Raw genomic sequence first — 13,230 nt, 5'->3', positions numbered from 1 at the left:
CATCTTAGCAGTATGAATACAGCTTCTAAATTAGGCTGTGGAGAGGAAATGCAGCCAGCGTGGAGGAAAACGCCTACGTACATAAAACTCTGTTTTGCAGCTCGTGCAGTAGGATGAAGCAATCTACTTCACGTTAACTCCCTGAAGTTGGTCGTGGCATTTTAGTGCTGCACTGGGAGAGCTCTGCAGCTGTTGGTAGCAAAGGCTTATTGAAAACGTGAGAGGAACCTCACTAGGCCAGGTAACCATTTACCCCGTGAGCTGGGGAAAGCTGCAGGCCTCAGCTCAGAGAACATGTCAGATTTATTAGAGGAAAGTGCAGTGAACAAGGTACTGCATTTTTTTTGAAACCTTGAGTCCCTCTGTCCAGCTGTTCTTAAATCAGAATTCGATATTGCAGTGGGGGAACGCTTTGCTCCCAACTCTTCAGCTGTTACCACCTTCTGATGTAACCTCAGTCATGAGTTTGAGTATTTTTGGCAGGGAGAGATGGGGAAGTCTTTAAACTAACATGCCAAGTAGCCTTAAAAACTTATTTTTGATTGCTTATAAACATGAATTCGAAGAATCTCTTCCTGACATTGCAAGTCACTCCATCTGCAGCTCTGCCAACACCACAGTCTCTGACCCACACCTGCCATACTGCAGACTCTGGGGGAAAGGTTGTCCACCAGGCCAAACTGTGTGGAGAAGAGAAATAGCAACTAGACACCAGGAAGCACACCTGTACATGTGCTGCCCCAGCAATAGCTTTCTTTGCTGTTAATCTGTAAATCCATCATTTAACTCCAAATAGAGTGGGTAATAGTCGGTGGGGCCTGTTCAGAGCATTGCAACCTCTATCACTCCGTGCTGTGGTTTGAGACATGTCATGGCTCCTAGTATGTGCTCTGCTAGCTGTATGATTCAGGGAAGCAAGATGGAAAACTGGCCTCCTGATGGAACACTAGGCTTCTCATAAATTGCTAGTGCATTCATTTCTCCGCACCCCCTGCCTGCAGACTGAATGACATACTTCACCCCTCTCCTCCGGTGTGCAATTAAAACTTGATGGGGTGCCCTGCTGGAGTACTCCTTTCACCAGTCTGCATTCCAGTCAAGACTGGGATTATTTGAATAAAGAATCCTTACTGAAAGGAGACAGAAGCAGTGAGGAATAAATGACTACGGAAAGGGGAAGCTAGCATTGAAACCTACGGAGCCTTGTCTTTAGTTCTAGCTAGAGCTGGCCTGGTTCCTGCAATATACTCCACAGCCACCTAGACAGATTAGGATACATGGTGTGCTAGTTCTCTACAAAAATGCCCAAAGCTTTCTGAGGGCTCTGGGTTGTCCTGTTGATGAGGGTGAAATGTTTGGATTTGTGCTCACAGAAAGCAGAAGATAATCTAACTGAATTGGGTTAAGATCCTGAATGCCAGGGAGCTGTATGTAGACCAGTGTGAGCGCATTCTCCCTGGATAAGTAACAGCAAGTTTGGATAACCAAAGGAAAAATACACCCCCCCCCCCCCCCCCCCACACACACACACACACACACACACACACACTTCCCTCAGCAGTATTTCATCTCTTGTCTAACCTGTAGTTGTTCCTAAAGAACTTCTGGTTTTGTTGCCAGTCTATGGACAATGTGGAGACACTAAATTACATAAGAGCTCTTTATTCACAATCTAATTAGTTCCAGAAGCTGGACTTTTGGAACTGAGTGGACAAGATCATTTTTACAATTGGCAATATCATGGGTATATTTAGCAGAGATCATTTAGGGAGGGTCTTGTCTATTATAGGCAGGTACTACACGCATTTAAAAAGCATTCACTGCCTCCATATATTTTTCTTCTCCAGAACCCCACCAGTATAGTTGATCCTTCAGTGTTCCTCCATGATGATCTCTAATATTAGGGAGGTGGGACTAGGAGCTACAAGCCCTGTCTTAAATTTAAGGGAGGGAGTTGGGTTCTAGAATCACAAAGCAGTTTCTGTATCACTGTTAAAATTAAGTTCTAATAAATATACCTCCCCGAGTTCTTATTGCCCCAATACTTTTCAATCATGCCAATCTACAGGTCAGTGGGACTCGCTGGTTCTTGCTGGTAGCACAGTTTGGGTTGCAGACAGGAATGTTTAAATATAAGCTTTTTTTAATTGGGATTCAACTTCATGGAGCCACTTCTGATGCTTCTAAATCTGGGGGAGTCCTGTGCCTCTTGAAACAACATGACCACACTGACAATCGGCGTACAAACCCTGTATCTGTCAGTGAGAGGCAATGTTCCTTCCGCACTCCCACTAAGGTGGACCTAGTGAGGAAGTCAAAGCTGTTCTCATCTGCAGGCTCTGTGTTTAAAAATAAAGAGTTGCAGATGTGTAGGGTCAGCCCAGCGGGAGGTAACCATTCTTGCTAGACAGTAAGAACAGCTTCAGAGTTTCTAAAGGGTAATTGCAGTAAACCAAGTAGTTTGAATGTGCAAGCTGGTAAAATGCTCTGAACATTGAACACTGAAATGGTTTCTAAAAGTCTATCTTCAAGGTGAATCTCTACAGAACAACTCCAACCCCATCCTGCTTTCTACAGGTGCACAGAGATTCTGCATCGGTATTTCCCAAACCTCTGGATTTAGTTTGAAGAAAAGCAAATGGAACATCTGCTGCTGCTAAATGCAGGATGTGGTCCCTATACCAATCCCCAAGCAGAAGGCAGAGCTGTGGAAAAATGCCTGTTGGAGTTGAGGTTTTTCTTTTAAAAAGGGGAAGGAGGGAAGAGAACATTCTTTGTGCTGGTGTGTGTTAATTGAAACACAGCAGCCACTCCTTTTTAAAAACCAGAGGAATGAGAACCTGCAATGCAGTGTAATTGTAGTATTTGTAGAGTGGGGGAGGGTGATTCATCTATCAGCATGGGAGGGTGGGGAAGGTGGCTGTGCTTTCCCTAGCCTGGAGCTGCCAGGGGAGGATGTACACCTCACTGACGGTCATGGGAACTGTCACAGCTGATCCCACTTGCACCCTGCTTGCAATAGCCCCTATGCACTGCTGGGGAACGGCTGTCATGAGAACCCTCTCCTGTGACCAGGCGTCCTCCAACAGCACTCTCTCTTTCAGGGGCTGTAGAACAGGCCCTATCCCTGCCCAGGCTCTTCCTTAGGGCAGGGTTCTAGGGCTGCCTTATGCCTGTTTTGGGACCCCAAAATGGACATCATGTAAGTGGAAAATCCCTTCTGCTTCATATCTATCTTCATTTGGGTAGGGATTTAAAGCCTAGTGTTAGGATTTGCCTCTGTTCGTTTGCTTTCTGGACAAGACTTGACTTGATACTATACATGAATAGGCGAATATGTACCACTTCTAGATGTACCGACTAGACCACTTAGACGAATGGGTATTCACCCCGAAAGCTTATGCTCCAATACATCTTTTAGTCTATAAGGTGCCCCAGGACTTTGTCACTTTTTACAGAGCCAGACTAAGAGGGCTGCCCCTCTGATAACGATGCTTTGTCTTTAGTGCCAGTAGCCTCTGCTTTTGGAACAGGAGAAAGTGGGTTCTGACCATAGCAAGACAAGAAGTGAGTAGTGGACTGAACTTCAAGTGACCTGGGTTCAAGTCCTATCTCAGTGAGACCTATGGTGGGAGTTAGGCAGGTTACTTTATTCTGCACTCATTTTTATCACCAGGGGAGAACTGTGTGCAATAGAGGACTTTGTTTTGGTTTTTTTCTAAATATCCTCTGTGCTCTGGCTGTAGTAGAGATGGCAGCCTGTAGAAGTGCACCTGGCAGGTGGGAGTGGAAGAGGGTGAGGGTTGGGAAAGTCCCTCCTTCCTCAGGCAGTTCACTCTAGAGGCTCAGAGCAGCCACTGGGAAAGCTCTTGTTCTCTACATCCATGAGCTTACCCTTCTGGCTGAGAAAGTTCCATGGACCTGCTGCCCACAGGCCTCAGCCTGCAGCTTTAGATGAGGTGGGCTTAGTCCCCTGGGGTGCTTGAATGTAACTTGATAGTCGGTGAGGAAACTACTGCAGGGGGCAGAGCCCAAGTTGTTGAGGACACAGGCTGCCCCTCAGCTCCCCAGCTGTCAACTTCACTCCCTCCCAGGGGCAGCTGAAGTCGTGGTCCAAAGTGCAGTAGGGTGGATGTGGGGGCTGGTGCTCCTGGAAAAGGAAGAGGTGATCTCTGCACATGCTGGGTGGGGGGCAGGGCATGTGCTTATACCCCTAAAAAAACACACCCAGGACACGTAGTACACAGAGGTGATGGCCAATGCAATAACTGGATTGTGCCAACAGAAGGGCTTCTACCAGCTCCCCTGCCTGCCTCTTCTCCACCCCCTCACTTCTACCGGCTCCCCCGCCTGCCTCCTCCTCCCCCCGCCTCCTCCTCCCCCCCCCACCTTCTACCAGCCCCTCCACCTGCCTCCTCCTCCCCCCCACCTTCTACCGCCCCCCCTTCTACCAGCCCCCCCGCCTGCCTCCTCCTCCCCCCCCACCTTCTACCAGCCCCTCCACCTGCCTCCTCCTCCCCCCCACCTTCTACCGCCCCAGCTTCTACCAGCCCCCCCACCTGCCTCTTCCTCCCTCCCCCCATCTTCCACCAACCCCCCCTCGCCTGCCTCTTCCCCCCCACCTTCTACCAGCCCCCCCCCCCCGCCTGCCTCTTCCTCCCTCCCCCCCATCTTCCCCCCGCCTGCCTCTTCCCCCCATCTTCTACCGGCCCCCCCGCCTGCCTCTTCCTACCCCACCCGGCTCCCCTGCCGGCCTCTTCTCCCCGCTCCCAAGGCTGAGGCTTCCCCGCAGCATCTCCAATAGTAGCTGCGGCGCATGCGCCTGGGACGGGGTCAGGCCTGCTCCGGCAGCCCTTGTATTCGACTGACACTAAGACCAAGCGCGAAACCGAGCGTCTGGTTCCGCCTTCGAGCCACGGGGCCAATCCGCGCTGTCCACATTGGAGTACGTCACTGCAGGGCACCCGCGCTATGGAAGGCCCCCCGGCCTTGGGGGATCGGAGGCGCTGCCTGATCAAAAAGCTGCTGTATTGGGGCTCGGCTGCGGGGAACAGGAGGCAGCGACGGGCGGATTAGCCCCGTGTGGGCCAGCGGGGCCCTCTCGGCTCGGCATGCGGGACCCCGCCCCCTTCCACTCCCGCTCTTCCTGCCTCGCCTGGTCCGGCAGCGCCGAGGGCAGCCCCAGCCCGGAGCCGGCGGGTCTCGGGAGCGCGGCTGTCTCGAGTAGCTTTTATGAGGCCCCCTGCGCCGCCGCTGCTGCCGGCTCCGCTCCGCGATGTGCGCCTGGAAGTGCCGCCTTCCCTGAGCGGATCCAGCGCCGCGGCCATGGGAGCGAGCGGGGGCGGCCCCCTGCTGCCCGAGCGGCTCCGCCTGCCCGTCTGCTTCCTGGGCGTCTTCGTCTGCTACTTCTACTACGGCATCCTGCAGGAGAGCATGTGCGTGACCCCCCGCCCGGCCCGGCCCGGCCCCGCCGGAGAGACCGCGAGTCATTCCTTCCCCCCCCTCCCGCCCGGCCCCGCCGGAGAGACCGCGAGTGATTCCTCCCCCTCCCCTCCCCTCCCCCGCCGGAGAGACCGCGAGTCATTCCTCCTCCCCTCCCGCCCGGCCCGGCCGGAGAGACCGCGAGTGATTCCTTCCCGCCCGGCCCCGCCGGAGAGACCGCGAGTGGTTCCTCTCCCCCCCCCCCCCCCGGCCCCCGCTGGAGAGACCGCGAGTGATTCCTTCCCCCTCCCCCACCCGGCTCCCGCCGGAGAGACCGCGAGTGATTCCTTCCCGCCCGGCCCCGCCGGAGAGACCGCGAGTGGTTCCTCCCCCCCCCCCCGGCCCCCGCCGGAGAGACCGCGAGTGATTCCCCCCCCCCCCGGCTCCTGCCGGAGAGACCGCGAGTGATTCCTTCCCCCTCCCCCGCGGCTCCTGCCGGAGAGACCGCGAGTGGTTCCTCCCCCCGCCCGGCCCCGCCGGAGAGACCGCGAGTCCTCCCCCCCCCCCCCCCCCCAGTCCAGACACTAGCGAGCGCCTCGGTCTGGGTCCTGCACTGACCTGTATTTCTAGATTACACTCGTGTGTGTGGGCGTTTGTGTTTCATTTGTGGGCATGTGCTGAGCTCCCTTCTGTGCAAGGCCTGAGGGTGGGAAAGGTGTTCCTGTTTTCCCTAGCCTGGGGCTGCCAGGGGAGGATGTACACCTCGAGTACATTATGAGTGACAGCCCCTCCCAGCCCAGGTGCTAGGAGGGCATGTGAGTGACCCCTGCCTAGTGCCCAGGCACTGGGGAGCTGCTCTGCCTGGATCTTGCACCAGAGCATGTAAGAGCCCCCTCCCAGCCTGGGGACCAGGACTATTTATAGCAGAGCATATAAGTGACTCCTACTCCTCTGTATCTGGGTCTTACAGGAGGCGTAAATTGCACCTTTCCACTGTGAAGTCCCCCTCTCCTAGTCTGGGGACCTCCCCCACTTTCTGCACAGTAGCAGAACCTGGACATGTCATCTCTCCTGGGCATCCTACCAGAAAACAAGACATCTCCTTGGGGGAATCCTCAGGATCCTATGTTGTGCTGGAGGGTGACTAGGTGGGGGGGACTGGCAGATACAGCCGAGGGCACTGTTTGCTACATGTTTGTGTAAAAAGGTTGGTAGCTGTTGGGCTAAATCACCTGGGAAGAAAGCATGAGTAAATGTGCACCATGCCTTATGCTGCAGTCTCACTCAGTGTACCTCTCAATCTCCTGTTTAATTCATTTGTTCCTACAGAACTAGAGGTAAATATGGAGAAGGTGCCAAGCAGGAAAAGTTCAAATATGCTTTGTCCTTGGTCTTCATTCAATGCGTGATCAATGCCATCTTTGCCAGGTTAGGTAAGTGTTCCAGAACAGCCAGTATGTCACCCCTTGCTTTTCCGCACCAGGACCTCTTTGAGCCTGACTCCCATCTCACTTCCTTCTCCTCTGGGCTGGGAAGTGACTGTCTTCCAGAGTCATGGGGCCCACCCAGTGGTTACCTGTAGTGCAGGTCACGCTCCCGATACCAACGATTGCCTAAGTCACAACTTCCAAGGGACTGTGAGCTTTTGTTGAGCACACAGTGGTTTTTCCATTTGTCTGCACAGACATTGCACAATTACTGGCTAACCTGATTTAATAAAGAATTTTATAAATGAAAGACACTGCATAAAACCAGATTCTAAATTCTTTTCATTCAATGTGGTTTTATTGTTGGGAAGAGTCAGAGTAGACCACTAGGATGTCCAAGCTTTTGTCTCCTGTAAGAAGTTCTATGCCTATTCCTTTGTTTTTTTTTCATCTTCCTTCTGCCTCACCAGGTTTCAGGAATTAATATAGCTCCTTTGCCTCAGAGAGCATGTGAGCTGAAAAGATTGAGTGGTTTTGATGATCTGGAGAGTTTATCTCCCCTCTGCTGTAGATACTTTGTGGCTTTTGTATCTCAATGGCATTATAAAATAGCCTTATGATGCCAACGTCCAGTCTCATCAGCCCATGTGTGTTTCTTGTATGTTTTGTCTTCTCCACAGTGATCCAGTTTTTTGACGCCATCAGGGTGGATCGGACCCAGAACTGGCTGTATGCAGCTTGCTCGCTCTCCTATCTGGGTGCTATGGTTTCCAGCAACTCAGCTCTGCAGTTCGTCAACTATCCAACTCAGGTGAAGAAAGGCAGGCAGACGAGTGTGTTGGGGAGAAGGTTGCGTTGTAAAAATTCCCCTTTACAGATTTGCCCTTTCCCTCTTGAGGATTTTTACAAATTCTAATTGTGCACTCTTGGTATGTGGGATGCTCACATGATCCATCAATGCACGGTGACAGGAAACCATTCTAATTAAAGAGTAAGTCACTAAAAAAGATTGACCGTGGAGGACGCTGCAGTTCTGACCCTTGTTGCCCTGCAAGAGTGGCAGTGAGGACGGTATTCTGTTGCTTTTCTTTTTACTCTATCCCTGCAAGGCAAAGTGGTGATAGACTTAGTGATTCCAAGAGGGACCATCCATCCAGAGGGATAACAAACATCCAGAGTTATAATACGAATGGCTTAAAAAAAAAATCTGGGAGAAGGAAAAATCCTCATGTTTCAGGGTTTAAGCCAGTCTTAGAAACCTGCATTGGGGAGGGCTTAGATGATCCTCCATCTGCCTACTGCAGGGTTTCTTGCATCTTTTTTTGAAGGATCTGGTGCTGACGCCCATCAGAGACAGGACACTGAACTAGATGGACCCTGGGTCTGATCCAATATGGCAGTTTCTGTGGTCCTCTTGCCCAGTGTGGGGAGGCTGTAGTACGCAGCTAGTTAAGATACTCTTTCTCTTACAGGTCCTTGGGAAGTCCTGTAAGCCCATTCCAGGTGAGCAGCTACGAAGTTATAGCTTTGTGTATTTCTCATGCCATGAGCAGGCTATGGATTGCATTCCCAGAAACAGTCCAGCTGCTCGCCCGATAGCTCCATGCCAACTAGTGCGGATAACAAACTATCTGTGCACTTCCCAATTAGATCCAGAACTGGACACAGAGTCATTAGATTCCTAGCGGAGGGGTTTTGGGAGCACTTTACCAAATCATCTTTTCTTTTCAGTCATGCTCTTAGGGGTGACGGTGCTGAGGAAGAAATACCCACTAGCCAAATATCTGTGTGTCCTGCTGATAGTCACAGGCGTGGCTCTGTTCATGTACAAACCTAAAAAGGGAGGTGACGGTGAGGATGACCACATCTTTGGCTATGGAGAACTCCTCCTAGTAAGTACTGGGCTGTTGAAGCATAAGTAGTTCCAAGGTTTTGTGTTGGTGAAAGGTACTAGAGGAGAAAACAATTACTAGTGCAGGCTTCTGCCTGGATCTACCCACCGTGAGGGATTGGCAAAAAGCCAGCATTAGAATGCTTGGGTAGTGATGATCTTCCCTCTGGTTCAGAGGGACATGCTTGCACACTGCCACATGGTGATGTAGGGTGAAGCACTGGCACCTCGTCAGAATGCCCTCTGAACTGTTTTTAAATAAGCAGGTGGAAGCAAGAATCCTATAGAATTTAAATGCTACTCCTGGGGGAATTCTGCACCTCTGCACACGCGCAGAATTTATGTCCGCCGTAGATTTCTTTGCTGCCCCGCAGAAAAATGACTTTCTGGCAGGAAAACAAAAGAAAGCCACAAGAGCAGTTATACAACCCTCCCCAGCAGTATGTTTCGGGTGCCCAGGGCAGCTGGCAGAGAGGTAAATCACCTTGGGGTAGGGGGCGGGACTGGGAAAGACCTGGCTGGTGCCTCCTACCCTGCACCATGCTCAGCTGCTAGTCACGGCTGGGCTGGGGAGGACGGGACTTTCTCTTCCCCTGCACAGTATTCAGGGCTGGGTCAGATCCACCCCCAGATTTCTCCCCCAGCTGCAGGAAGCTCTGTAAACTGCCTTCTCTCTCCTCCCGCCCCCTGTGCTTCCTGCACCCATAGTTCTTCAATTGTAGGGGAGGGATCACTGTACAGGGAGCTGCTCCCACATCCGCCCAACCCGTGTGCATCCAGACCCGCTCTTACCCAGACCCTCCTCCCAACCCTCACCACCCCCATCCCCCTGCACCCAGAACGCGCCCCTCCCCCCGACAAGCCCCATTCTCCCTGCACCACCCCAATGAGCCAGCCGGCTCCCCACCCTATTGAGCCCCAACCAGTTGCACCTGACCCCGCTCCCACTGAGCTCCCTTCCCCAGCATCTGGACCCCCCCACTGAGCTCCCCACATCTGGACCCCCTGCTGAGCCCCAACCACCTTCACCTGGACCCCCTATGTAGCCAGTGGCCTGTGCTCCCCAGTGCCATGCTGGAGCTGCCTCATTTATTTGACAAATAAAATATGCAGAATTTTGCAAAATTTTAAAATACTGTGCGCATCATTTTTAATTTTTTGGCGCAGAATGCCCTCAGGAGTAATTCAATGCATGTTCCAGGAAGGGAGTAGCTGGCAGAGAGTTCTCTTCTGGTCTTCTGCAACATGTTTTTTTCCCCCCCCTTTCCTTAGCTGCTGTCACTGACATTGGATGGACTGACGGGAGTGTCTCAGGACCATATGAGAGCTCATTACCAAACTGGTTCCAATCACATGATGCTAAATGTTAATCTATGGTCCACCTTGTTCCTGGGGGCTGGTAAGGAACATCTGAGGAAGCCATAGCGACCTGGCCTGAAGACTAATTTGTAAGATCCTCTAGGCAGGACCCTTGTCTCTTGTTCTAAAAAGGGCCTAGTATGTCTTGCAGAGCTTCTTTTTGTTTGTTTTAAACCTAATCTGTGGAGATTTTATTGTAGTTTCTTAAACTGCCACCAGTGGACACCGCTTCTCCTAAAGCGCCATTCCCAAAACTGCAGTCACATGTCTGAAAAGATCCTGCTTTCAGGCTGGCTCGGTAGCATCAATTGTAGCTTCCTAGGCTACAATTTGGTGGCTCTCTTGTTTTGGCAAAGACTGGGGTCAGATCAGGCTTCTAAACAGAAGCCTCCTGTTCTATTTGAGTGAGAGAGTGTGTGTGTGAGAGAGATTGTTGGCGGCTGTCTTTTGAGAATCGGGATACAGAGTGCAAGGTACAGTCTGTTGTCATGAGACACTGACAGTGATGTTTGTTTCATCTGTTCCATTCATAACTGAGGCCAGGTTTAAAAGTGTAGCTGACATCTGGAATGTGAAGGACCTGTTCCTTGCTAAGACGACATTCTTACGTTCTGCTGTAGCATCTGATTCCTCTCACTTACCTCCAGGCACCCCTTATGCTGGCTGCAAACACAATGAGTTCAGACTAAGTGGGTCCAGGACGACAGCAATAGTGCATAGAGCTGCAAAACTGAGGCAGCAAAGTGAACTTAACTCCTGGATGTTATGTTATGTTAGTTTAAATCCTGGGATGGGTAGCCAACTTGCTGTTTTCTCTTCCAAAACAACCTATCTGGCATGGTGCAATGACTGAAAGTTCTTTGCCACTGATATTCTCTGGGTGGAGCTTAGTCTTTGCTGTCTGTATCTGTTATCTGACCATAGTGAACATGAGTTCAGAGTATGAATGCTCTGGCCCTGTCTGCCCAGGATGTCTCTGCCTTGAGTTCATCCTTCTCTCTTTAAACTTTCTGCAGGTATCCTGTTCACTGGAGAGCTCTGGGAATTCCTGAGTTTTGCTGAACGCTACCCCAGCATCCTCTACAACATCCTGCTGTTTGGCCTGACAAGTGCACTGGGTCAGGTAAGTAACTTTCTGGTTCCCTTACCCCAGGCACTTGATGACCAAAGAACATTGAATATTAATTTACTTGTGTGACGGAAATGTGAAGTTGTCTGGTCTTCCTGCCAGATCTGATTGTTCCTAGCTCACTATTCAGCCAGCATTTTCAGATCAAGACTGTCAAGGTTGCGTACAAATTCTTATGTCGTCTTCAGGTTGTGGTTGGGATTTGTTCTTTGCCAAAAGATTCTCTGAAAAGGTTTAAGATGGATCTTCATGTTGATCTTGCCTTCTCAGACAGACTGAATCAATCTCTCTCTCTCTCTCTCTCTCTCTCTCTCTCTCTCAGAGTTTCATCTTCATGACTGTGGTATACTTTGGACCCTTAACTTGTTCAATCATCACCACAACCCGCAAATTCTTCACCATTTTAGCATCTGTCATTCTATTTGCCAACCCGATCAGCATGATGCAGTGGGTGGGAACTATCCTGGTATTCATGGGTAAGTCCTGGAAGCCTGACTTTCTGAAGTCTTTTCCTTATCTGTTAGAGTGGTGGAGTATAGAGGGGAGGGGGGGGAATGGGTTGACCTAGGATTTTGGACAATGGATTTTCTTGGACAAGCTTGCTGGCAAAACCACTATCTCAGTGTTTTGGGGAAGGGAAGTGTGAGGAATGGGGATATCTTTGAGGCTGTTGTTATGGTCACATATCCAACTGATTTGGGAGACCTTTTTTGGACTCTTTAAAATTTCACAGGTACCCACTGTCTCTCAAGTAATTCGGCATCAGTTAGCATGTGGAGCTATAGAAAGGACTAATTGTACAGGCCTTGGGCTTTCCCTTAGAATTTTTTTCTCATTTCTCTGCAGGTCTTGGACTTGATGCCAAATTTGGGAAGGGATCAAAGAAGACAACACATTAGGAAGACTTTTGAACTCTGCAAAATTGGAATGAACTCTAACTTATTGTCCTGTACCTCAGCATCTGTTACAAAACTGGACTCAGGATGGGTGCCTGGGGAAGGGAATGGGTATTGTTTTTTAATTATGAAGTGTTTTAAAATGTGTTTAATTTTAATCAAGAGTTTAGCCTTTTTTTTTTTCCCCTGTAATCAAAATGGCATTGATGGATCCCAGTAGCGGGGAGAAATTCAAGTCTTAATGGGAGAAACACTTCATACCTTTATTAAAGAAAAGGAGAGAAGAGTCAGTCTTCTGGTTGTTCTTGGAAAGCCTTGTTCTGTGCAACCTTGCAGCCTTCTCAGTGTGTAGAAATATTACAACTAGCATTCCTCCTCCACCATACTCCAAAGGAAAGTGTTGGTCTTTGTTTCTTCTGTCTGACTTTGGTGCAGTGTAGCAAAAGCCCAGGATTGAGTAACAATATTGAAAAGAGAAATCCCATCTCTCCCTAGGAGAAGATGGTTGGTGAAGCAGTGAGAGGAGTTCTAGTTTTCATTAATATACCCAACTTGTACAGCTTGTAATCTTCTCTCCATCAGCACTATTTAAAATAGAAAGAGCAACTTCGGGTATATATAACAAAGTCCTGGGCTCGGCAGTTTTCATCCCATCTGCTTAACCACTTGGGGCCAAATTAATTCTCTTTCATCCCACCCCCTCTGCTGTTGAAGAAACAAGGCCCTCTGCTGCTAAAACCATGCCAAGGTTTTGTGACAGCAGCTTCTAAATGTTGAAAGTGATCTTGTTAATTAACCGGCATCACTGAGAGCTGTGGAACGCCTGCTCCTGAGTGCACAGGCTGTCTCCCAAGTGTTGTAGGGGGAGGAGCTATTAGCATAATGATGCCTTCAAAGTTGGAGAGCAAAATTCTCCAAAGAGCAAACTTTACACATGAAAGCGTGTTTCCACCAGCTGTTGCTTCGTTTCCATCTGTTCTGTGATTTGGCCTCTTGCCCCTCCAGATGGGATCTTGATCGCCTTCCTGAGTGACTGCTGCAAGTCTGTTCTTCCCCACACCCCCTGCAACCTTTCTGGCCACAGCTTGGCTTTCATTAATCTTTTTA

The 13,230-nt window shown here is 50.2% G+C and overlaps 1 protein-coding gene across 1 annotated transcript; it reads left to right on the top strand.

Annotated features, from left to right (window-relative positions):
* The first annotated feature begins 5,030 nt into the window (after window positions 1-5,030).
* SLC35B1 (solute carrier family 35 member B1) lies at window positions 5,031-12,409 on the top strand. The gene is made up of 9 exons (XM_005301921.4): window positions 5,031-5,435; window positions 6,751-6,854; window positions 7,529-7,659; window positions 8,321-8,351; window positions 8,580-8,740; window positions 10,012-10,138; window positions 11,115-11,221; window positions 11,550-11,703; window positions 12,074-12,409. Exons 1-9 carry the CDS (start codon window positions 5,233-5,235, stop codon window positions 12,124-12,126), a joined length of 1,071 nt encoding a protein of 356 aa, XP_005301978.2. The 5' UTR covers window positions 5,031-5,232; the 3' UTR covers window positions 12,127-12,409.
* Window positions 12,410-13,230: the final 821 nt, after the last annotated feature.

The sequence above is a fragment of the Chrysemys picta genome, chromosome 24 (genome assembly GCF_011386835.1).
Source record: "Chrysemys picta bellii isolate R12L10 chromosome 24, ASM1138683v2, whole genome shotgun sequence".
Classification (NCBI taxonomy): domain Eukaryota; kingdom Metazoa; phylum Chordata; order Testudines; family Emydidae; genus Chrysemys; species Chrysemys picta.
Note: the sequence above shows the minus strand (reverse complement) of the source record. Positions and strands in the feature narration are given on the sequence as shown.